Here is a 26406-nt window from a genome sequence, read left to right on the forward strand (position 1 = left end):
GAGAGAACACCTACGCCTCCTCTCCATAGTTTCTCATGTATTCTGCAATTTTGCTTTTCGAAATACGGAATTTAATCACCGCTGGAAACCAACTGAACGTCGCAATGGTGCACCACTCGGGCTCCATCCAGTCCTTCAAGCAGCAGAAAGGTTGGTCGCCAATGTGACAATTACGCGACCCGGGAGTGATTTATTTTGGAGCTGAGTGTGATGTGCGGTGACTTTCCTCTGTAGTTGAATAGTTTGTGGTGTGAAATGTCACTCAGAGGTCTTGGACTCTCCACTTGCCGTAAGAGTGACGCAGAGTTGGTGGTCTTGCAGACTCCTCCTGGGATGAAGCCTGTTTCTGAGCCGTTTTGATATTTTATCCACTTCTTTATGTGACATTGTCATTGCTGTTTGACAGCAGACTACAGAGACCAGATCACAGCACAGCAGATATATCACACCTCACATATGACTGAATTGATCAGAAATACCAAGCTGTTTAAAACACATTTGTTATAATACAGTGGATGGTTGAGGTCGTGATGCTGCACAGGAAAAAGAAATGACCTTTCCACACAATTCAAGCAATGCAGATCTTGGAAAGGTTGTTATAGTGATTTTTAAACTTGCAGTGATTTGAACTACACTCACAGTCATGTCCGGTATGACATTCAAATATTCACAGCAGTACAATAGGCTTGTATAAACAGTGATAATATACTGAGGAAAAATACAAGCTGTTCCATAGGAATCTGTTCAGGATCCTGCAGAAGAGTTTGTACTGAAGGCAAAGCAGCTTCTGTATGTCCCACACCTGTCAGGAATAGCTGCACTCAGACTTTGTGGGTTTGAAAGTTATAAAAAAAAAAATAGATTTGAGGCTGTTAAAAGTTCCTATTGTGCAGTCAAATGGAAAATACATCTCCACTCAGCAAGTTATTGAAAAAGCAATATGAGACATCAGACTCCAGCTCATGGTATTTGATATTTTTGCGTTCAGGAGCAGCAATAACTTCACATAGCTGACGTAACAAACTGTACAGGGAAAGGAAGATAATTGGTCTCCACACATTGGAGTAAATTTCATCAAATCTATAAGTAAATACCTGTCATGTCATTGATCTGTGCCTTCCTTTTCAGCTGGATTATAGGCCTGCTGATCCGCCAGTATTGATTTGAGGGCTCTTTGGAGAACATTAGAGGTTCTTTAACACTTTGTGTTAATTATACATTAGCCGGCTGTCTAAATTTAGAAAAATGGTGAAGAAAGTTCTTGTTTTCATGCTGACGCGGCCTCATAAATGAGAAGTGACCTCTTAGCGTTTATGCACCTGGCTGAGGAGGATGAAAGGGTCTATCCCCTGGCGTCTGATGAGAGGATGCTGAGCTGAGCAGCCAGAAATCTCACGAGTGAGGGATGCCCTGCTGAAGAGGGTGTGAGCTTATCTGCTCAAGCTCCCTTTGTTGGTTCTGAGTGTGAAAACAAACAGATATAACTGAGCAAAAAAAAAAGAAAGAAGATAAAGCAGGATATTTACATTGATAAGAGAGAAGTGTTTTTTCTTCAATCTTCCATCCTCCACCATGACCCACATGCAGTGTGGACTGTAGCACATGAATCCATCCTGGTTTTAGGGTTTGTTTGTCAATTTTATGATAATCCACATAGACTTTTGATTTGATTATAGTTAGAATTCTGTTTTATGATTTAACGTGTCCATGCAGCAATGGAGCAAGAGAACACCCTAGCTTATGAAAATATATATCACAGATTGAACCACTTCCTGGCTTCAGTCCAGCCAGCAGGACGCATGTAGCACAGGATGGTATCAGATTTATGTAAAAATCTGACTACAGGCTTGAGGGCCCACTCAATATGTCAGCGACTGCTAAGTGCACCATTAAAATGAGGCAAACGGGTTGAATGTTGGCTCACAAACTCTTGCTAAGCAATATTCAGAAACTGCACCTCCAGAAACACAGTCATCAACATTATGTGAGCGCATAAAATGCTTAGAACTGAAAATGCTTTGCTCACCATTCGAAAGCTGAATGGAGCTGTGTTGTGTTTGAGATGAAAAATATTTCTTAGCGTTGCCGAGGGCCGAGCCGTTACTGCTTTATAGGTAATCAGTAAAATCTGGAAATTGATTCTTAAAACCAATTGGAAACTAATACAACTTTGTGTCCAAGTTTGCTTTAAAAAGTTCTCCGCTGAGCTACAGGTTAGAAAAGAGTTTTGATTGAAGACGGACTTAGACACAAGTTAGAGAAGGGACTGATTATGAAAATGTAGATGTTTTTTTTCTTCCTGCTTTGATAAAACATGTCACTCAGTTGACAGGAACTAGAAAATACAGCTACATTTGGACATTAAAATAAAAATGAATCACAATCATCTTTCCAGGATTTGAGTGAATTTCATAAACTCCCCTTTATCAGCAGTATGTTACTTATCGATACACTGAACACTCAATATCTGCTGGAAAGTATTTGCTTTAAATCAATCAAGATTTTAATGGAACCCGGTTCTTTGTTCATGCTGCAATGATCAGTCAATGGATTGATTAGTCCGTGTCAAATGTCAGAATTCACTTCTTGGTCTTACATGAGAGTGAGCTGAATAATTTTGCATGTTGACATTTGATGACGTCTCCTTGTGCTGCTGGATATTGTGGCAGGCATTTTTGACTGTTTTCTGGTGTTTTATAGACTAAATAATTGATTAATGGAGAAAATAATCAGCTGATTAATTGTTAGTTTCTAAGAAATCAATATTGTATATCAAGCAATATCCTGCTCCTCCTCGTGGGCATAGTGTATGGATTAATTGTTTTGTTTTTTTCTGAAAATTGTGTGTATGTTTTCTGTTCGTTGTTGGGTCGGTTCAGTGGCTGCTGCAGGACTGAGACTACTGTCGTCTGTTACACTACACTTTTTAACTTTGTATGTGTGCATATGCAGTAAATGTGTGTTAATCGTGTGTGTGTCTGTGTGTGTTTGTGTGTGTGTAAACCTTTGGTTGCACAGTCCTAAGCAGACCACCTGTCCTCTTATGCAAGCAGGCAGATGGTTTTATAGATACAGACAATAATTCAGGACACATTTGGGGAGACAGCATATACAGTATCATCTGTGATTTAAACAGGCTACTGAGGAATATTAGGCAAACATTAGTTTTATGTGAGATGACTTGATGCATATCTGTGTAAAAGTGCATTTTCTGAAATTGTGGCATGCTAGGTAGACAAACGGTTTGCAAAATGATAAAACAAAGAGGCTGTTTTGTCCTGCACGGGCAGCTTTAACACTTTCACAGTCTTTAAATAGTCAGCGGCTGTTTAGTTGCTAGGTTATAAGAACATTACAGGCAGACGTTCCGCTGGAGTTAAGTTACTGTACGGTTTTTAATCACATAATGGTGGCATTATGGAACTAACATGTTCCTCTGTGAACTTCATGCTTGATTTTGTTTACTGAGGACAGTGCAGCTCACAGGCACTCCCAGATGAGGTGTGTACCCATGGACACAGCAGCGGCTTTGCAGAAAATCCCGTGACGTAGTAGAAATCACAAGCAATCAGGGGGCATAAGAAGATAGTGTGACGTTAAAGGAAGGGGGGAAATATAGGGATTGAGAGAGAAGGAAGATGTTTAATCTGCTCAAATGATGCAACCCAAAGGTTGTGCCAGGATTGTATAACAGGCCCCTGAACGGTTTAAACTGTGGGTAAGAAGTGCCATCTGCTCCGAGGTGTGTCCACGGTCAGACTGACACGCTGAGCTGCACGTGACGGACAGATGACAATAGACAGTGTCTGAGGGGCAAATTATTACCTACTCTGTGTGCACAATTATTAGGCTAATTGTATTCCTCAGGATTATTTGTATTGTTGAATGAATACAAATTCAAGGGTCCAAAATGTCATTGAACCTCAAACCCTGAATGTTTAACACAGGAAAAGTGAGTTTTGTCTTCCTCAGGAGAATATATAAGTGTGCACAATTATTAGGAAACTTATTTATTGTCTTTTTAGAGTAAATGTAACAAACAAATAACACAACATGACAAATAACCTCTTTGGCCTTTCAAAAATATTCAGTGACCAATACAGCCACCCTTCTTTTCAATAACTGCCGTGAGCCTCCATCCAAGGAGTCTGTCACACTCAAACAGCAAACACAGCCTCCAACATGCTGTTCAAAGAGGTGTGTTGTCCTCCGTAACTGTAAGTCTCATGTTTGAGGAGGGCCCACAAGTTCCCAATAGGATTTAAATTCAGGTGAGGAGGGGGGCAGGTCATTATTCAGTCATCTTTGAGGTCTTTGTTGGCTAGTCAGGCAGTGGAGTACTTGGAGGCATGTGATGGAGCGTTGTCCTGCTGTGGACGCCTTCCTTCAAGCAGCGGCACTCTGCTTGAAGACGGTATCTTCCAGAGACTGGCAGTAGGTTTGGGAGTTGATTTTCAGTTTGTCTTCATTTAATGATAGCAGCCCATACCAGTAGCCCTCCTCCACGTTGCTAACGCCTGACTGGAAGTGCAGCCCTGTGTCCATTAGTGATCCAGCCGTAGGCTCATCCGTCTAGTCCAGCAAGAGTCACTCTCACTTCATCTGTTCAAAAAACCTTGAAAAATCCGTCTTTTGGTATTTCTTGGTCCAATCTTGACTCTTCAACTTGTGAATCTTTACTCAGTGGTGGGAATGTTTCCACTGCCTTTTCCTTGGCCATGTCTCTAAGCACTTGACACCTTGTACTTCTGTTCACTTTAAGAAGCTTGCAGTTCTGCAACATGTGTCACATTTAATTCTCAAGTCTGTTGAAGTGGATTTGTGCCTTTTCTTCTCCATGCATTTTTTTGTGACCCCTGACTATTTGCAACAAAACGTCTGATTGTCCGGTGGTCACACCTCAGTAGTTTAGCTATTTCAAGAGTGTTGCATCTATCTGAAGGCATTTCAGATTTTAGACCTGTCAGTGTCAGTTCAATCTCTTTTTTTGGCCCATTTTACCTGAGGTAATGAAGCTGCCTTTGACTTACGCACACCTTAATATAAGGTATTAATCACTTAATGCCACAATCACCCTCAAATTCTTATCATCTGAAAATGATTAAATCTAAAAGTGCAAAAATTGATTTGGAGTTGGAAAATTTGCATAGTAATAATGATAAGGTCAGAAAACTCAATTTCCTGATAATTGTGCTCGTAGTGTATTTCAGACTGCTTTTTTCTTGTGTTGATCAATGTCCAAAAATTCTAATTATATCCTAATGTGAATCAATAGTGTTAAAAATAAAACATGAGATGGTCAAATGGGTGAATTATTATATTTTTGTAGTCACTGCACATAATGATGCTTTTCTCCACTGGTGGTTAAAAAGGGTCAGCTCCATGAACACTGTAATTAGATGCTTCAAGCTTTAATCACACTCATTTCAGATAAAGTCAGTGAGCTGGTTTGTGAATGGACACTGCATTCATTTAGCTATAATACACTCTATGTCACTATAGTCACTTAAGTCAATAGCTTGTAAGTCAATAGAATATATCAGATTTGAATAGCTAACCATCATTTATCATAATTAAATGAATGAATGAGCAAACATCACTTATCATTATCTGTATTTGACTGGAAAAATTACTGTTAAATTCACGTGGGAGAGATCACATTTGTTATTCCACCAACACATCCTGAAATATTGACAGAGAATCAAGAACATTTTTAAGCAACTATGTGAGGCAATGCTTTTATTTTGATGGGATAAGTTTTGTAGTTTTTGTTTGTAGATACTACCACTGGTTGTGCAAAGGTCATAAATATTCAAATTTCAAATGTAGTGTTAAAATATCTGTATACATTCATATTCATTTGTTGAGCGACCCCTCTTCATACAACATTTTCTTATTGACTATTATTAGTGATACTGCACCAAAATATCTTGGTTTTGAGAAAACTGTTATGATATTGAATATATTTTCTGTTTCAACCAGCTGAAGTTAGATTTTGTGAGCTGTACACAGCAAACGCAAGTGTTTAAGTGTTTTTTCACTCTTCTTGCACGGATCAAATTCAATGACGTACTCATGCAATCCAAACCTGAGATCTTCATTTGCTACTCACGCCTGTCCTTGGTCAGTAAGAATTGATGGTGTGCCTTGAGTACTAACCATGTGACATAAGATATGAGCTGAATATTGAAGGGCTTATAATGATACCAGTCTAAATCCTCAGTCTATGTGTTCTTTGAAATGGTGCCAGGCGAAGGATGAAACACACAATTACTCAGAGAACGTTTCTGTAGGGGAGGCTCGCCTCAGTCCTGTCTCCACGTGATCATTTTCTAAATAACCGCAGCAGTGTTTTGGACCTGCTTTTTGTGAGCGCTTGTGTCATGTTTTTTTACTCCTTTGCCCACTGTGTTATAGCAGGGATCCCCTGACATGCGCCCTGTGAGGGGAAAGCAGTAATGATGTGTGTTGTGCTTAAAAAGGTCCTGATGCAGAATGTTCCTCAGTTAAAAGCTGTGACGCTGAAAGTGCTATGGGGTGGACATGGATGAATAATTAAAAGTATAGAATGAGGAAACAGAGGCATGATGGGAAACAGCCCACTGACCTGAATTCTCTGTTTGATATTTTGTGCAACATCCTTGCAGATAATGTAATAATGGATGCTTCACAATGATCGTGACTTAGAGCAAAAATGATGTTTGTTTTTCACATGTTGCACAGTTTTACCTCATTTGCTCAGCACTGTTTTGCTTCCTCTGCTATCTGACAGATTAATATTGATCATAAAATCCTTGACATTTTTCAAATTAAATTCCTCCAGCTGGCTCAGAGTAGATTGGCTGCAGATGCACAGAGGAATAGCGTTGCGACACTGCCAGCTATACGCTTACTTTTGATGACTGAGACAATCAAGAGGAGCATAGCGAAACCGATAAACACAACCTCCATTCCGGATTTTTATGTTTGTCATATACACAAACATTTGTAGAGAGGTACACAGTGCAAAGTAAACAATGGGATATACTATATGAAATATCATACATGCACAGACCAAAAGAAATCCTTTTAATCTCACAGCACAAGACTGTCATGGACACGCTGCACAGGAGAGATCCAAATCCCGGATCACGACCTTCCCTGAAGCTCGTCCAGCTCCCCCTCGGCTCAGGCTGAGTGGGTGTTTGTGAGAGCGTACACAGGATTGTTGTCAAGGTCCTGTGTCACGCTGATACGCAGAAAAGTTCGGAGATGTTTTTTCCCCGCATCACCTCACAGCGAACGTCCAGTCCCTAGGCCTCTTTCTTTTTTATTCATCGCTCCTCTGTCGTCACCTCGTTCCTCCTCCATGTGCAGGACTCGCAGACACTCAGCTACAGCCCACAGACTCCCATGCACACGCACGTACAGTCCATGCACACATATACACACACAGGATTAACTTCCTCCTGATAAGCCAGTTTTAGCCAGCACACAGCGAGATTAAACACAGGATTTCACATTGGATGAACCCTTTATATATTTATATAGACTTACAAAATTCACTGTCTTCAGAATGTACTGCGCGGCGGCTCTGACAGTGGAACAGAGTTCACAGTCTGCCCGCATGAGAAAATGAAGCCAAAGCTTTGGAACCGGGTAGTGATTGTCAGATAACCAGTATTATAACCTTAATATCCACAGAGGCCAAGAGATTTGAGCAGTGAATTTTTTTTTTCCATCTACACGTGCTCTGAAAATTTCCATGGAAGCAATTTCACACAACACCAGCCCCGTCCAATTTGTGGGTCTATTTTAAACATTGAGAGTCCCTTGGGACCACCGAGCCTCACCACTACGGGCCAGTTAGCTCTCTCTGCTCTGATGTATCATCTCAGACGTGTTGAGCCTTGCCAATGTCTGTTGGGATTATCTAAACCACCTGGAGTCCAGTAAACGCACCTTTTGGCTACACGTGTGTGGCTTCTACGCTGTAACCATTGTCCGTGTATCGATTGGCGTAATGGAGAGGGAGCGGGTTGGGTCTTCTACCTGGACAGTTAGATTAAGTAAGGATGCATCCACTCTCCCAGCCGATCCACAGAGACCGTGAAATTACGGCACTTTAGGCTCCTGTCCTCTTGAGTGGAGGCTCACAGCTCGCACCGTTTTACCATCCAGTCATAAAGGATGTTGTTGCTGCGGTTGTTGCTGAGAGAAACAAACCTTCCTGCTCACTGGACCATAAAATCTCTGCTTTCTAAAAATGTCACTGCAGATGTAATTGGCACAATATGACTCTTTACAGAACAATAGCTTTACAACCTGCAGCTCAGTATTGATTTAAAATATTGAATTGAATGAAAGTGATGGAAATATGAAAGGGAATGAAGAGGAACCAAATGCTTGTGTACACTGTAGAAATAATTGAAGCACTGGGAAATCAAGCTTTGTAATCAGCCTGAAGACAAGTTAACTTTCTGACACGAACAAATAGATTCATCTACAGTTTACTCATGATGTATTTTGTGCTGAGCAATTACAATTTTATATTTAAATGACTTATTTCACACTATTTTTAAAAAACCATTTTCTTGAGTAAAGTGAAATCTCGCTTCCAGCTGGAGCTACACAACATTCATTCATTTCATATCTGTGGGGCTGCAGCAGCATGATTGGTGGCTCCCCTGTGTCCGCATCTTTAACTGGCTCCATTCTCATCCACGAGCGCTGGGAAATCCCACTGAGAGCGGTGTCATGAGAATGAGTTAGTGCGCAGCTTGTGGCGCGTGGCCCTCAGGATGCAGAGTGAATTATCAATGCATCTGAACGTTTCAGGAAGGTCACTGAGAGAATTCCTCACCGGTGGTAAAAAAGTAAGTCACGTTCTCATTTGAAAAGAGAGAGTGCGAGCGCCTTCTTCTCATGAATAAATTTCGTCCAGAGCTGCGGCGCTGAAGCTGCTGCCTGCTGTGAAGGTCGTGTACAATGTCCTGCCTCCATTGGTGGACATTCGTTATGTGATTGACCTCTGACTTTCTCTTTAGAATTCATCATTACTGTATTGTTGAAACCCTCATTCAACAGTCTTGTCCGCCCCACGATCACTGCTCTCTTCCTCTTTTTTAGCTGAAATAAATGACCTCTGCTGGTATTAATAAAACAATAACATGCTAATGAGAAAGCTGCAGTGTGTAGCAGGCAGCATGCATCAGCGTTGTCATCACACCTGCTTTGCTGAACTGGTCAGGACTGACAAGCATGTAGTTTAGTTTTGTGGTGCACCATCACGAGGCTTGTCTTGAGGTATCGACCTGCGTGATTTGATGGAGGGGGAGTGCTGATGGTTTTAATGCACTCCTCTATGAAGGACAGACATTATCACAACCACTGTAGTCCATAAAGGGATGGACGGGCTGATGACTGAAGTGATTTCTCCCTCCCTCCCTTTTTTTCTACTCCCACTCCCTTCATTTCAGTTAGTGCACTAGATCTGTAAAGTGCTATAAATAGATTTTCTTACATTTCACTTTTCTTTCTCCCTGTCGGATTTTGTTTCTTTTTTGTCATTGCACGTGTTTGCAGAGCAGCGATGTTTGTCTGTTGTAATATTTTGCAATATAAGATATGATATAGAAATAACAAGATGAAAAACAGCCAACAAGCAAACAACAAAAATGACAAGATAAAACAATAAAAAGGAATCATTTTACATACGCTACTGCTTTAAGCGGTGTCATCAAATCAAGTCCACCCTAAATTAATCTAAAGAAATTGATCACTGACAGTTACTGTATATCTCCCTGACTGCTCTGCTTACACCTTTATTGCAAAGCCATTTGCTGCTGCAGCTCGTGTTACCACCCCATCCTCCTCTTCATGTATAACAACTTTGGTATTGTTGGCTTCTGCTGGCTAATATAAAATGTCATTAAAAAATATTAAGATGTGTATTCAGGAAAGTGTCTGTGACAAAACTATATTTTCATTCATCAGTATAAGCATGCATACATATAAACATGAAATTAAATGTATAAATATATAAAGAGAATGTATGTAAAGAGTGTCCACTCTTCCCTCTCGTCCTCAGGCATGCACACCAGCATCAGCGAGATCCTGAAGGAGAAGAGCCTGAAGCCGTCTCGCCGCAGCCTGCCCTGCCTGGCCCAGAGTCAGACTCATCCGATCAACCTCAACCACTTCCTGTCTGTGCCTCTGAGCCCGGAGCCCAAACCAGAAGTCGATGGTCTGAGTCAGAGCATCAGCACTTCCTGCAGCCTCCTTCCCCCAAAGACAGGTCAGTCCGCTGAGAGTAATGTACAGACGTCTTCCTAAAACCCACCGGTGGATGTGGTGCTTCAGTCATGAGAGAGTGGCACCGCTGATAGTTACTTACAGATATCTGCAGGGTTACAAGGTACAAAGACTTAATGACAAAAGGATTTTAACTTTGAAGTGAATAGCACTGAACTTGATGTGACCCAGCTTAATATGAAGCATCCATGTGATCATTTCAATGTGTTGAAGTTATTTTTCTACTCTGAAAATTTACAAGCAAGCAAATCCACATCCTGTCTCTGATGGTAACTGTTAGTGTTTTTCTAGTACACTCATACTTCATTTCTGTGTATCTTATGTTTTCCTCAACAGGAACAGAGTTGGTTCCCACACAAATTTTCATAACATTGGTGACATTTAAGGCGTGTGTACAAAACTGATTGTGCAGATTGCGTTAACGCTGCAGGAGATTTAGAAAACAGTCACGTGTGTCTGGTGCACATTCAGAGGGAGTGAGATAGTGCAGGAAAGGAAAACAATACATCACTGTGTGGACTGGTAAAATAAAAAATGCCTGTTGGGGAGGAATATTATTTAGTCATTAATATCTTCAAGTATATTCACAGGCCGCTGACACCGAGGGATCTATTGTCACAGCACAAAGACTAGCACATGCAGCACTTCAGCATGTCGGTACTTTCCTGACCTTGAAATACCCTTTGCTTGACCCACTGGTATTTCAGTGCTGAGCACAGTGGGCAAAAACGTGGGAGGAGAGATGAGAGTATCATGCAGATGAGCCGGCACAAGGTGAGGTGTTGCTATTTCGGTGAGAACGGGCTCTTTGACGTTGTGCTGAGAATAAACATCTGAGGAACAGGGGTGTAGACGGGAGGAGAGAGTGTAGACAGAATAAGCAGCAGACGTGATCCCTCACCGGCTCCCCACCTGTGAACACTGACAGATGTGCTCACTGGGGTCAAGCTGGGTGTAGCACATGTTGATGTTTTACTGTCATTGTATCAATTTCTTGAAGCCAACAATAGAGTCAGTAACTGCACATTATGTGAATAACGCACAGAAAACATGACATGATCATCAAACGACACTTCCCACATTCAAAAAGCTTATTAATGACGTAATGCTGCACCTTAAACTGGAAAGACACTAATAGATTAAAGGAGCTGTATGTACATTTTTGCTATTGCTACAGAGCCAACACTAGCATTAACAGCTGTTCACATACAGAGAAAATGTTGTGAGTTCAACATTAAACTTCATTCATTTACTCACCAAGTGGAAAGCAACCCTCTTGTTCTGCCTCTATTTCTATCACGTCTTTTCTTCTACTGAAGTTATCCCTGGTCCGGCCAGCCTGTCTCGTCACCTTTCCGATAGCGAGTCACTGTAGCCTCCAGTAGTGCTGCTCAGAGCCTCGTAAACTCTTGTCTTGTAAAAACAACAGTGAGTGAAGCTCTTGGCAAGAACCCACTTTCAACGGCAGGAAAAACTTACGTATAGCACCTTTAACATTCAACTGCTCTATTGACAAATTTTACAAGGTACAGCAAGCTCTTATGAACTTTGAATAAACTGAAACAAATTATATTTCCCACACAGGTACAATTAAGGCCTCACACCTACACATTTGAGGCCTCTTAACGACACTGTACAGTTGCTCAGCTCCATTATTTTTATGTCTAACCTTATTTAATTTATTCTAGTTTTTGGGGGTTTTTTTGCCTCCTAAGCTTTATGACTACTCTCTTGTTGTTATTCATTTATGCTTTATATGTGCATATCTGTGGAAATTCAGTCTGCTTTTGGATTCTTTTCAGCACCCCATGTTGCCCAGTCATTTTTCTGCACAGTTAAATCCAAATAGGCTGTCTAAGCTTTCAGTGTGAAGGAAATTCATAATGGTGTCTGTAAAGAAAGACGACATATTACTGCAATCAGTTTTCCACAACTTTCTGGACTACATGTGTGTACTCTTTGTTATTAATTGAACTTTGGGGATGTTTTAGTTTTCACTGCTGTTGTGGTTTAAGAGATATATTGCTCCACTTTATCGCCCTAATTAAATCAGTAGCAAGCAGCTTTGGCTACTTTTTCACTATTCTCTAGAAATGTAGTGTAGTGAGTCTAAATATCATCACGCTGCTCAGTTGTGGTCTTAAAATGCACAGAAGATAATAAAGTTGTCTCTACAGTCCCACACGGGATCAGGCAGGATGCTGATTGAAATTAAAACAAAGAAAAACTGAAAAAAAAACTGTCACAGCTTGTGATTTTGCATTAAGACTAAATTCTTTCTTCTCTGTCACAGTTCAATAAAAAGCTAACACACTCTACAACACACTGTTAGCCAGAGAGTCTAATTTAACTTCAGTTACTTAATGAAGCTGTTAAGTCTTGACTCTATGGTGATTTAAATGAAGTGCTTTAGAGAGAGGTTTTTGGTTCGCTCCCAAATGAAACTCTTTTTGTCCTCTAAAAAAATGTATTTTGAAATAATAAAAATAATTGAAAGAACACGATACGGAAAGATAAGATAAGGATTCAAAACACTGATCTTCTGGAGCTGTTAGGAAAGGGATTCTTGGTAGAATCTGCCTGGTCTATCTTTCGTCACAGTGTGGTTTTAACCAAATGTTAATTTGTTTGTGCATCAGTGGGATGAGTTAAGGCTCAGGGAGGAAGGAAACACAATTGGCGTGCTCTCAACATCGCTGCAAGGATCTGTTAAATTGCATCAAGGTGTTGCTCTCAAGCTGGTGCCCACGTTCAAATAACTTTTTTTTTTATTATTATTTAGCACAGATCTAATTTCAATGTTGGCAATCGGATTAAGAAAAATATTGTCTTGAGCAACAGCAAAAGACTTAATGCGGATCGGATAATTTGTTTGGTTCCTCGGCAGTTCAGTAACCGTCTCATTGATTGTGTTGTGTCTGTGTGCAGCAGAGGATGGCAAGGATCATTACATGGAGGAGTCAGAGGTGACTACATGTGAAACGAGGGCAGACGAGTCATTCCTGCTACAGAAGCCTGCCACTCGCGCTAAATTAGAGGCCCGCACAGATTCACTTCAGGTACCACGCCCCCAGTAATCCACGGTTACTGCCATGAATATTCACGCTGTTGCACTGTTGTTATTTTGTCATTGAACACAGTTAGCAGTTCTGTGTTTGGCACACCTGCATCTTTGCTACAGGGAAAGAATCCAGCTGCTTCCTCTGGGCTCTTTTTCCGAGATGGGAAAAAGCGTATTGACTACATCCTGGTTTACAAGAAGTCGAGTCCACAGGTGGAGAAGAGGTGCACGTTTGAGAAGAACTTGCGTGCTGAGGGTCTGATGCTGGAGAAAGAGGTATAGAAAGAGGAATATCTGTTGAACCAAAGTTAAAATAGTTAATAGGAAAAATCATGTAAAATCTGATGTCAGGAGGATACACTACTGACGAATAATGTCTCCATTTCTTATATTTCTGTATTTCTTTTTAACTTGTAAGCCCTCCTTGACAAACAACGACATCATGTTTGTGAAAGTCAATGCTCCTTGGGATACACTTTGCAAATATGCAGAGCAGATGAACATCCGGATGCCTTTCAGGTAACTGTAGAGAAAGAGACCGAACCTTTAACTCTAGGACATGAAGGTCAGTTTTGTTTTTATTCAGTCTCTCTAACTCATCTTTTTTTCTTTTTAAGGAAGAAATGTTACTTTACGGACTGGAAGAGCAAAACCTTGAGCAGGTCAGTAGATTTAAAGAATAGGATTATTTTTCTCTGTTGCTGTGTTGGGACAGGACACTGATTGCTTCTGTGTCCCTGCTGAAATTCATGGGCAGCACAGCTGCAAGGCTTCAGCAGGAATGTGAGCTGTGTTTTAAGATTGAAGTTCATCTCATTGGAAAAAGACAAAGAGAGAAAGTTTGAGTCAAACCAATTTAGTGACTATTAATTCATCCAGAATTAATCTATCTATCTATCTATCCACAGACTGTGTTTAATTATAGAGTATTTACAAAGTCTGGGATTAGAAATTTTAAATTAAAGCCAACCCCTGTTCACAGTCTGAACAAGTAGCAGTAACTGAAATGTTTGGAAAGGACGGTTTGGACTAACCAGTGATTAAGTGCAGTACTTTATTTTGCCAGGATTTACAAATGCGAGCATTGATATTTTTGCTAAAATTAATGTTTAATTGAACTCTCCAACCTCTACAAAAAGCACTGCACTGACAGAGCTTTTCTATGAAATACTTGTAATTTTTCAGTCAAATAACCGGCGCTGCATCGGCTTATTTGCATACTATTTTTAGAGAGATGCACTTGCACTTTGATGTGATGTTCAAGTATTGTCAAAGCTCTGCACAGGACTCCAAATATTCCATCTCTTCATCTCATTGGAAGGCAGATAGAAACAGCCCAACAGCTTCTTTTGTTTTTGGAGAATCAAACCTTTGGTGAACACACCGCATGTTCATTATAAAGTCCGCAAACCATCTAATGGTTTAAAGGCTTTAAAAACCTTTATTTCTCAAATAAGATATGAGTGATCCAGTCATACATGACTTCAACATTTTGTGTCACAGTTTTGGATATTTCATGCAACAGATGTCTGTAGTTTTGGTTTGCCTGTAATTCTCTCACAAGCGTGAGGTGGGCAGGGAAAATGTGATGTCATGTATTTCCATGCACCAATCAGGATTTAGTAACATTTGAATCCAAATCTGATGACAGTTGTAGGAATGTGTTTTTATGTTACTAGTCCTTTAACTTGGAGTGTTGCTTATTTAGACATCAGTTTTAATGTTATAGTGAAATGTTTTCATGGGCTTTAAACCTGATGTTCATAAATTTCTGCACATGGTCATTCACTCCGGTGATGACAGGCAACTGAAATTATGTTTAAACCAAAGATGACAGAAGTTTGTGTGTAAGCTTTGAATGAACCCTTGTAAAGCTGAAATCACAGCAGTCAGTGAAGTGTGATATTAGTGGTCTTGAAGGACTGCTGGTTTTTATCCATTAAACTGAAAACATGGTGTGACTCATGTTGTTTCCATCCTCTGGCTCTCTTCTGACCAGAGCTCATCAACATAGTCAGGCAGGATAAGAGCGACCTGACAGACTAACTGCAATAAATGTGCTTGTTTTAGTGTTTTATGATACTTCACAGTGGAGAGTGATATACTGTGTCAAAAAACTATTACAAACACATTATGCATAAACTGCAGTCAGTCATATACTGTAGTCAATAGATCTCAGAGATGAAGGAGCTGACAGTATTGAAGGTTTATTTTGTTATTTCATATTTACATACTATGTACATATTAGTGGTCATGCTTGGAGGACACACACACATACATAAACACACAGAACAGACAAAATCACACAGACAACCATCACACGCCCACCTGTCCAACTGATAACAAAGCACTTTTAAATCTTGTGTGAGAGTGATCCTAGTCACTGTGAAGAATGAGGATCATTATCTGTTCCTCCGAGCTTCTGCAGTCTTTCACTGAGCTGTTGTTCCTAAAAGAAAAATCTACCAGAGAAGTAAATAGGCTTTATGTGTTTGCTAATGGTCTGTCGCTAACTCGTGTCCCTGTGAAGATGAACAAATGGGCTGTGTGCAGGTGGCGACAGTTCGCTGCTTTGATATCATTACTTTCTATACAGTACCTGTCCTCTTAACACCAACATTCATAAAACGTGTGCTCCCCCCTCAGACTTCCCATTTATATTCATTCAATCCATATCAGAGCAGCAGCCTCACGCATTAGTCAAAGATCTCTCCAGCAAATCTGGAGTGAAAAATCACCAAGCCAATTGATTTTCAGCCACACTAGCAGCACGGCTCTGGGGATGGAAGTGACAGACTGTCGGCCGGTCCAACACTTTGGTCCAGACTGAAATATCTCAAAAAGCATTGGATGGATCGCCAGAACATTTCATACAGACACTCATGATACCCAGAGGATGATTTGAAATAACTTTGGTGATCCCTTAACTTTCCGTTTAGCACCATCCTCACATCCAATATGTTGGTCTATGACAAAATACCTGCAAGTGAATTCCAGTGCATTCCAAAGCACCTCAGTTTTACTTTGTGTTTAGTGCTAATCAGCAAATGTTAGCATGCCAACATGCCTAGGTATGATGGTGAACGTGGTACCAGGTATACCTGCTAAACGTCAGCCTGTTAGCTTTGTCATTGTGAGCATGTTAGCATGATGACGTTATCATTTAGCTCAAAGCCCCACTGTGCTTAAATACAACCTCACAGAGCTGCTATCATGGCTACAGGCTTTTGCTTCTATTTATTAAGTTGATTTTTGACAGTCTTCACCTGGTCTTTAAATCATGACTGTAATATGAAAAAATAGAATTATCTTTTGATTCAGCAAGCTGTTATCCAGGATCTCTGACTCCCAGGCTCATGAGTCATAAGCAAAGTGAAAATGAAAAATGATGGTGATGCCTGCAATATGTATGTGTGTGTGTGTGTGTGTGTGTGTGTGTGTGTGTGTGTGTGTGTTTGTGTGTGTGTGTGTGTGTGTGTGTGTGAATGTATCTTTTAGTGAGGATAAGGTGGTGCGAGGTTGACAGGGTTACTTTAAGGAGACAGTTTAGTTCCACATCAAAGAAAACAATCTCCATGTTAATCTGCACCATTAATCCTGTTTCTCTGTTCGTCCGTTTAGCAGGTTTCATCTGAGATGCCGTCAGATAAAAAGCTGGCTTCCCAGAAATCCCATGAAGCTGGACAAAGAGGCCTTGCCCGACCTGGAGGAAACCGACTGCTACACAGCCCCCTTCAGCAGAGCACGCATGCATCAGTAAGTAGGACATGTGCATGTTCTGTCGTACGCGCACATCACCACATAAACTCGCACTCATGATCAAAGTGTCACATAATAGCAGTGTCTGCATCAGTAGTGTTGGTCTGAAATTCATCCCGCTCTGTGGCCCTAGTTTCTCTCTCATCCTTCACATTCATTCATGTCCTGAGCCCTGGATGTTGAATTGGGAAACCAAGAGATGAAATTTGCATCATGAAGTCTTGTACATTTGAACACTTTGAGCATGAACTCAGAAGCCAGACCAAGCTGATCATAAATAAGATATTGAAATGCAGCAGCAGATGTCCATGAATTGATTCGATTTCTCCTCCATTCCTTCCCCCTTTTTTTTTTTTTTTATCTTCAGAGCTTTTGTTTGATGAAAGGCATCATCTAATCTCATTTGTCAGGGAATCATATCCACTTTTCCTTTGCTTGTCAGCTTTAATGTTTTTGGGTAAATAATGATGCTGGAATAAACATGAACTTTACAGCATGAATTGAGTTTTAATGAACTTCCCATCGTTTTTGGCTCAGCTTTCATTAAGGGCTTTGACTGGATGATATTGATATACTGTTACATGATGAATAACTAAAGGAGTGTGCTGTTTTTTCCCTCCCAGCTTCACTATCAACAACAAAGAGACCTTTTTCTCCAATTCCACCAGAAGCAGAATAGTCCATCATGTCTTGCAGCGCACCAAGTACGAGGATGGAAAATCAAAGATGGGTAAGACACCGAACTTGTTTCTTTCTCTTCTGGCTTCTCACATACTGACCAATGTTTCTATCAGTGTCATGTTAGTGGCTTCAAATGCTCATTTATACATAATAGCAATTGACCTAAGGGACCAAGATTGATATCTTGTTTAGACACACAGAAAAAGAAGGCATCATCCAGTGTGTAACAAACCAAACCATTACAAGCTGTAACTGAACCCAATGGAAAACAGGCTCAATAAGTATCACACATAGATAATAGTAATACCTATGAAAATGCCATTTTCTAAAAAATATCAAATGATAAAGGGGTAATATAACATCTTCAATTGTGTTATATATTTAATATATGTGCAATAAATGATAACTTCTCTCTCTTAAATTAAATCGAAGGCAACTGGACTTGTATTTGTCTGTGGAAGACGTTTCGCCTCTTATCCAAGCGGCTTCATCAGTTCATCATGTATTGGTCTCTCTAGTCCGCACTAGTCTGACTAGTCTAAATGATAACAGTCGAAATATGTTAAAATGTTTTTTTTTTTTAACTTCTGACGATATATTTAGCTTCAAGTGTTCTGTGATCTGTGGCACTACTTTTTTTTTATATCCAGGATCAAATAACTTCCCGATGTGATAGAATATATATTAATGCTACACAGAGTCCATCAGGTAAAAAATATTGATTTTTATTAGTTTAATTACTGTAAATCATCCTTAGGGGATCTTGGATCTTTAGTATAAATTTCATCCCAATAAGCGACTGGTGAAATGATGGAATTTGGCTCCGAGGGCCAAACTTCAAAAATTCAAAACTAATAATTGGAGTAGAGTTATAGGATTTTGCAAGCTTCTGTGAATTTTTTACATGAATTTTTCAGAGAAAATCCATGACATGAACTGGAAAAGGTTTTGAATTCTGGCTGAGGTAGCATGCAGTGACCCATATGTTAATTTGTGATTTTTATTGTCTCTATAAAACCAGCAGGGGCTTCGGACTTTGCTGATAATTTGACTTCAGAGGGTGATAGTGGACCGAATTATGCCTTTGTTTTCTGTTTTGCTGTGGGCTGCTGCTGAGCTGTTGCTCTCGTCCCACTTGTGGCTGATCCCTCCTCTCCTTCTGGCTATTTGTTATTTTGGTATCAGCAGTTGCGAAACTGTCCGTCGACTCCCACTCCACTGTCTTGTCTGACTGCTGCCGACATGTTTTGCTGATTAAAGTTTGGCCTTGAGGGGCTGGAAACAGATTTCACATTAATATTTTAATACTGTTGACCACTCTACTTTCCAATAAATAAGATCAGCTGTGCCACAAGAGTGGAAAATCCTTTTCAAATCTGCCCTTCCTGCTCCTGCTCTCACTATCTACAGTTTCAGTGAGGGGATGACAATGGGAATGAATGCACTAATGTGCTGTGAAAATGACATTTCAGTCATTACCCGCTGCCATGTTTGACACAATTCAGTTAGTTTACTGTGATTGAGAAAATATTTTACAACCTGCGTCAATGATGGTATGGACACCAAGTAATTATGGTTCAGCAAAAATGCAATGGGTTGTTTTGAAGTGCTTGCAGCTATTTGAAATTCTGACCTGAGTGTTTTAAGCCTCTAATGTGCTTGTGCAGCTTGTCAGTTGCATAATGGAGTAAATTGTTGTGACTGTGGAAGAGTAGGTTTAAATTAATCTCTCGCTGGACCCCTCTCTCTGTTATGCCTGGTACTTAATTTTTTATGTGGTGTCCTTGTGCTATTCTAGTTGTTATCTGTGCATCCTATGACATATGCTTCATTATTCATGTAGGTATCAACCGGCTGTTGGGCAACAACACATATGAGGCTGCATTTCCTCCCCACGAGGTAAGACAACTTTTATTTTTACTAAAGAGATTCACAGATGGTCAGACTGTGAAATTCCTCCTGTAATGTGGATTTTTTTGACTCCTTGTCTCATCAGGGTGGTTACAAGAGCAGACATCCTATTAAGACGCACGGTGCCCAGAATCACAGGCACCTTCTGTACGAGCGCTGGGCTCGCTGGGGCATCTGGTACAAATACCAGCCTCTGGACCTCATCAGGTAATGAGCTTTGAAGCAGATGACACAGCGTCATGAGCTGTGTTTGGACATTTATCTGAGCTCTAGTGTCCTGATTATGAACCTCATCCTGTCTCTGATCATATTCAGGATGCGTTACTTAAATAGAACAGAAGCAACCCAGTTGTTTGTCTTGATGCATGATTATTCAGTTATCCTGGTTTCTGATGAACAGGCTTGTTTATCACTCTCTGACATCCCAGTATGTCTGATATTTCCGAACAGATGGAGTTGCTTTGACAGTTGAGGATGAATCCACTTCAGTCGTTCCAAACTTTTCCATCTTATCACAAGTGAACCAAGTGAAGTGAAGTGACAAGGAATAGTTTGACATTTTGGCAAATATATTCACTTTTTTGCCAAGCGTTAGATAAGAGGATCAACACGACTCTCGTTGTGTTAAGTAGAGAGCTGGATCTTAGAGGCGACGAGCATAAAGACTGGAAGCAAGGGGAGGCAGTTACACTACATAAGTCATTTTTACATTTCTGGTTTTGTAAGAATTAAACAAACAAGACACAATGTGTAAAGAGTTTTAGAGGTGGACATGTTTGTTTTACTTTGCACAGAGCAAGGCTAGCAGTGCTTGGATGCTTAGATAAGCTAATTTCCTAAAGCTAAAGCTAAAGCACAGGAATGGGAGCGGTATCATTTTCCTCATTTAACTCTCAACAAGAAAGCGAGTGAGCCTGTTCTCCATAATGGTGAAGTGTTGAACATAATTTTGGAATATTCCAGCTGCTCAGGTCATTTATGTGTTTGTGCATGTCATCATCACATTATTTCAGGGCTGTGGTATACGGTGTTATATAACATGAGATAACAAAAGTTAGTCGGTACTGTTTGTACCGAGGTAGTTACCCCTATCAACCCCTATCAGCAAATCAACAAGCAGAAATGCTTCATCGCAATATTAAATTTACATTAGTAGGTATGTTTTCGCATCAATCTGATGATGTACGTTGGTTTTTCTGGTATTTAATTCACTGGATTTGACAAAAACAGACATTCCCATCCAACTGATTTATCTGTAAATGATCACTCAGTTCACTTTTTTGGAAATTTCCAATATCACAATATATGACAACATTATTATATTGATATATACCATGATAAAAGGTTTAATAGAAACCTACTGCATATAAGACCTTATCCTGAAACCAGGAACCACTCCTGGGATAGTAGTTTACGTGTAAATATAGGCTACTGAGGGAAGATGTGTTGACACTGAGCTGCTTTTCTGGAGCTGTTGTGAAATAAAGTAAGTGTCTTGCTCAAGGGCACTTTAACATCTGTGGTTTGGGAAGCAGATACAGTTATTGATTCATGTCCCACCACAGCTGCTGTGTGACTTTTCAACGTGGCTCCCTCCCTATCCATGAAGCCATCGCCACTGCCTCACAGTGCCCTATCTACACCCCCCAACTTCATCCTAAATGAACATGACCAGGTTTAATTAACAGTCAGCACAGTTCACTGGTGAATTTTGACAACTCTGTCTCTCTGTCTCTCTCCCAGACGTTACTTTGGTGAGAAAATCGGCCTGTATTTTGCATGGTTGGGCTGGTACACCGGTATGTTGATCCCTGCTGCCCTGGTTGGCGTTTTTGTCTTCCTCTATGGTCTCTTCACTATGGACTCTAGCCAAGTCAGGTCAGCTCACACAACCGCGATACCATGTAACATACTGCACATACTCTGTTCACATAGAGTCCATAAATGTAGATCATAATTTAAAACATGTATAGTTTTGGTTTGCTGTCTTTTCCTGAGGCTGGATTCATTGTCTCACCAGCAAAGAGATATGTGAAGCCAACACTACCATCATGTGTGCTATGTGCGAGGACACCTGTGAACCATGGACGCTGAGTGACAGTTGTGTCTACGCCAAGGTCAGTGCAGTTCTCGTATTCATCACAGTATTTCAGCATGTTAGAGTTTCCTGACCTCTTCTAGCTTGTTACAAAATGTTTAGGTTCATAGTTTAAAGTTAGTTCATGATCCTATAAACAAGAGTTGTCGAGTTGTCGTGTAAGTATGTCATGATTTCTTTTTCACATACAGGGAACGGAAAATTACTTGAAATAATGATGTATTTGAGATCAAGGGAGATATTCATGTTAAATCTTCTTTAGATCTTCAGAGGTGGTGCTATCAGCCAGTAGACAGAGTCAGCTGCTGGTTGTTGTTCACATTTAACAGACAGATATGAGAATGTTATCAATCTTCTTATCTAACTCTCTGCAAATAATCTGGTTTCCCAGAATGTCAACTATTCCTTTAAGAAATTTCTCATGTCAGGCCCCAAACTCAAGGATGATAAAGCTGTTGAAACTGTAAATATGTCAAAGTCATCATTTTGTGTTATGGGTATATCCCTTATTTCAGCAGGCACTCCTCTTCTTTTCAGAGCAGCCCTTCATGTGCTTGTGTTTCTAGGTGACCCATCTGTTTGACAATGGCGGCACTGTGTTCTTTGCTATCTTCATGGCTATCTGGGGTAGGTGGAGGCTGTTTTTGTTTGTCCACTCTCCTGATTTTGAGAACTCTTGTATTACTTGGACTGTGCTCTCCGCTTGATACAAACCCTGCTGGAATTCAAATCTATTTATACAATAGTGTGTCTGTGCTCATGCCTTCACTCTCCACTCAACTCCTCCAAACACATTAAGCTTTTCAACTGAGAATTCAATATATAAAAACTCTGCAGTGCAAATACAGGAGATCTTCTCCGTGTAATACATGTGTCTGCCAATAAATCATGGTCAGGTTTCTCTTGCACTTCCAGTGCTGTCCTGATGTAATTAGTCAGATAATTAAACATTTCTCCAGAGGGAGATGGTATCATTTGGCTGTCAGGGATGTAGAATTGCATCATGATAGCCATATATTGCAGCTGTGGTGCTCCCAGCTATAATATATTTGTAATGTAGACTATGAGCGTTACTGTGCAGCGTCTGGCCCAGATCCATTTATCTGCCATTGTGGTAAATAATCACCTGTGCCCAGAGGGAACACTTGGCACATTGTGTTCTGTGTTTGGGCTAAATAAAGGCCAAGGGGAGGTGGAGAGCCGAGGGAGGTCAGGCCAGCTTCACTGACTGAGGTCTGTTGCTCTGAATCCTGCATGAGGGCTTTTGGCAATGTGGACCAAAGTATCAGAACTGCACCGCTGCGTGAGTGCACTCTAGGTCTAGTGTCTGACTGTGTGTGTGCAAGATGGAGATGAAAAATTGGGTAGCCCAAGGGGACCAAATGTAAGCCTCTGAAAAGGCTGCTTTTCTCTTTCTTTAAACAAAAGTGGGTCAAGTTATATTAAACTTCAAAATTTTTAACAGCAGTCGAAGTAGTTCTGACTGAGGGTTCACATTCTGGTGCTTTTTAAGGACACAATTCCTTTGAGTTTCCCGAATTTATATTCATCATCAGTTATTGTATTTTGCTTTAAACGTATGAACAAAAAAAAAAAACACACGCCTGGCTGCAAGTAACAATTTCTTTCTTAATCAGTCTTTTGCGGAAAAAAAAAAAAAGCCAGAAAAAAGAAAAAATGCTCTATCACAATTATTAAAAAGCCCAAGGTGAGGTGATGGAAGTTCTTTAAAGTCAGAACTACAAAATAATGAAGAAAAGCTTTTGACTGAGTAGCTTAGCTTTGCACCTGAGGAATGTATTTTTCTGTCGATCGACTAATTGATTAATCGACCGATTGACTAAACTTGACTTAAGCTCTAAACACATGTAATATGTTCAGGTGTATGTAACATTCATAATGGACAAATAAGAGCTGTGTTAAGGCTGCACAGCACCGATCAAATGCTCATGTCAGTTTTCATTAGAAGTCCGTCCCTCTGCTACAATATTACATATATTACACATAATATATTATATGTGTGTCTAATGAAAACTGACAAATGAGCTGATTCAGTACTACAGTGTTACAGTGTGTTGTGCATCATAGATCACACGTGACTGCACTGTACTTTTCCACTGACTCCGGGGTCAATTTGTCCCCATCTTTGCACTAATGAAAATTCTTCCACATTTGCTGATTCTGTAGCGTGCCTGCCACGCAGCCTTTATAAAAGCCTTGTTTCTAGTGTTGCGTACCTGTGATGAACCCAAATACATGAAAAGTCTTGACAGAAAAAACATTACAAACATAATATCTGGGGTTGTGTGCAGCTTGAGTCACAGTAGATCTGATTCAGAGGAAACAATGCCTCCAGACTGAATTCTGCCTACAGATGCTTTACTTTTGAAAGTCTTTCAAGATCAAATGGATCTCGTCTGACAAAGACACGATCTTGGGATGAAACATTTCACAAGTGAAGCCCATTTGCTTGTGCCACTTCTCCTTAACTTCACCACGAATGTGACGCAGTGTGTGAACTGATGGTTGTAATCAGTCTCCATAATGGGCCATGCATGTCACTGCAGCCTGTGTTTCACTCAGGACATCTGGACTGTCTCCATTGTGAATTGCCCATATGTTTATCAGTCATACTGTGTGTTACATATCAAACCTAACCACTGATGTGACTGATTCCTGCTCCCCTCTGCAGCCACAGTATTCCTGGAGTTTTGGAAAAGGAGGAGGGCAGAACTGACTTATGACTGGGATCTCATTGATTGGGAGGAGGAAGAGGTATGTCAGCAATATCCTCACAAAGATCAGATATCATTTGATGATCTCATAATTGCAGCCTGTGTTCATGCCGTACGTACATCTACTTTTGACCCTGCTTACATGATATTAATTATTGCTTCACCGGGGAGACACAGCTACAGTTCAATAGTTCATACTGTAATATGTGTTGCTAATCAGGAGGAGCTGAGGCCTCAGTTTGAAGCCAAATACTCCAGGGTGGAGAGAGTCAACCCCATCTCTGGCAAGCCCGAGCCTTTCCAGCCCTTCTCAGACAAACTCAGTCGGCTCATGGTGTCTGTGTCCGGAATATTCTTCATGGTAAATCCTTTGATCTTTGAATAATCTGCCCTTTTGGGATTCAGGCTCAAAATGAGCTCACCGTTATTTTGTGTGCCACCTTTTGGAGCAGTGGGATGTGCCAGTAATGGCATAACATCTCCCCCTGCTGGACAAAGAATGTGCTTAGAGGAAATGGTGGATATAGCCTTTCTGATGGCCTAATTTCAGTTGTTTACTGATTACATATGACTGGTGAGTTTTTTTTTATTTATCTGAATAGTTATTTTTTTCTTAATCAATAGTTTTTCCTTTTTTTCTGCACAGTTCTTCATAATAAGATAATAAGAAACCTCCTCTTCCCAAACTAAAGTGTTCATCTGTTCAGAAGTCGAGTGCTTATCACAGTTTTAAAAAAAAACTCATTACTCATCCCCTCTTCTCTGGTTCCTTCTCTCCATCATCTCTGCTCAGATTTCCCTCGTCCTGACAGCCGTGTTCGCTGTGGTGGTTTTCCGTCTCATTGTGATGGAGAAGTTTGCTTCCTTCAACTGGAAGTTTGTGAAGAAGAACTGGCAGTTTGCCACCTCTGGCACTGGAGTCTGCATCAACTTTATGATCATCATGTCCCTCAACGTGGTGGGTGTCTGTACAGGCATCATCTGGCACGTTTACATATTCTGCCCAACAAATGTTTCATGAAACATTTATTCAGAACTTTGTTCCAGGAGCTATGATATCCACAGTCAGAGAGATGGTTTTTTCTTTGTTTCTTTGAGATTCCTGCTTCTGTTTCTCATGATCCTCCTCCTAACCCGTTTCCTGTTGATGCTCATGAGTTCTATTTTCTTGTCAGGTGTATGAAAAGGTGGCCTATCTGCTCACTAATTTAGGTGAGCATTGCCCACATGCAGCATCCACTTAAACCATCATTATTTCTCACTCCCCAGATGGTTGGCAAGCATTTATTTTTTTCCCCCCCTGTCCAACCCCACAACTCCCCCTGTTTCTCCCCGCTATAGAGCACCCACGGACAGAGTCTGAGTGGGAGAACAGCTTTGCTCTGAAGATGTTCCTGTTCCAGTTTGTAAATTTGAACAGCTCCACATTTTACATCGCTTTCTTTCTTGGAAGGTAGGCCGGCTGCCATGAGACTCTACAGTTCCTGTTTACAGTGAATTTAATGAGTGACTGTGCAAAGATGTTTTGTTTCAAACTCCCATGTCATGACATCTGCCAAGACTCCCTCCCTTTTTCCTCCTCATTGTATGGTTACAAAATACTGCACTGACTAAAAATGTGACTAAGCTGTGGTTTATCTGACATAATAGCAGCTTTAAGTGTCTTTTTTTTTTCTGTTCTTCTTTTTCGTTTTTCTCTGATTGAATTTTGCAGCTTATATTGCCAATCTCACTCTGTTCAGGTTTGCTGGCAGGCCTGGAAAATACAATAAACTCTTTAATCGATGGAGACTGGAGGAGGTGAGTGCAATTAGGCATCACCCTAAGTGGGTGATTATTCCAGCAATGACTGGGCTGATTATTGCCTT

The 26406-nt window shown here is 40.5% G+C and overlaps 1 protein-coding gene across 1 annotated transcript in view; it reads left to right on the forward strand.

The window, feature by feature from the left end:
* ano3 (anoctamin 3) overlaps positions 1-26406 on the forward strand; it is a 32643-nt gene continuing 6237 nt past the window's right edge. The window contains exons 1-19 of the mRNA XM_022756291.1: positions 1-150; positions 10070-10276; positions 13222-13352; positions 13475-13630; positions 13773-13873; positions 13972-14016; positions 16979-17110; positions 17737-17843; positions 19638-19693; positions 19791-19912; positions 21449-21583; positions 21726-21822; positions 22370-22430; positions 24496-24578; positions 24759-24899; positions 25332-25496; positions 25714-25750; positions 25880-25991; positions 26281-26338. Coding sequence (XP_022612012.1) covers positions 36-150; positions 10070-10276; positions 13222-13352; positions 13475-13630; positions 13773-13873; positions 13972-14016; positions 16979-17110; positions 17737-17843; positions 19638-19693; positions 19791-19912; positions 21449-21583; positions 21726-21822; positions 22370-22430; positions 24496-24578; positions 24759-24899; positions 25332-25496; positions 25714-25750; positions 25880-25991; positions 26281-26338 — 2061 coding nt within the window. The 5' untranslated portion in view covers positions 1-35. The remainder of the gene's footprint in view (positions 151-10069; positions 10277-13221; positions 13353-13474; positions 13631-13772; positions 13874-13971; positions 14017-16978; positions 17111-17736; positions 17844-19637; positions 19694-19790; positions 19913-21448; positions 21584-21725; positions 21823-22369; positions 22431-24495; positions 24579-24758; positions 24900-25331; positions 25497-25713; positions 25751-25879; positions 25992-26280; positions 26339-26406) is intronic.

The sequence above is a fragment of the Seriola dumerili genome, unplaced genomic scaffold (assembly GCF_002260705.1).
Source record: "Seriola dumerili isolate Sdu_G_001 unplaced genomic scaffold, Sdu_1.0 BDQW01000242.1, whole genome shotgun sequence".
NCBI classification, from domain to species: domain Eukaryota; kingdom Metazoa; phylum Chordata; class Actinopteri; order Carangiformes; family Carangidae; genus Seriola; species Seriola dumerili.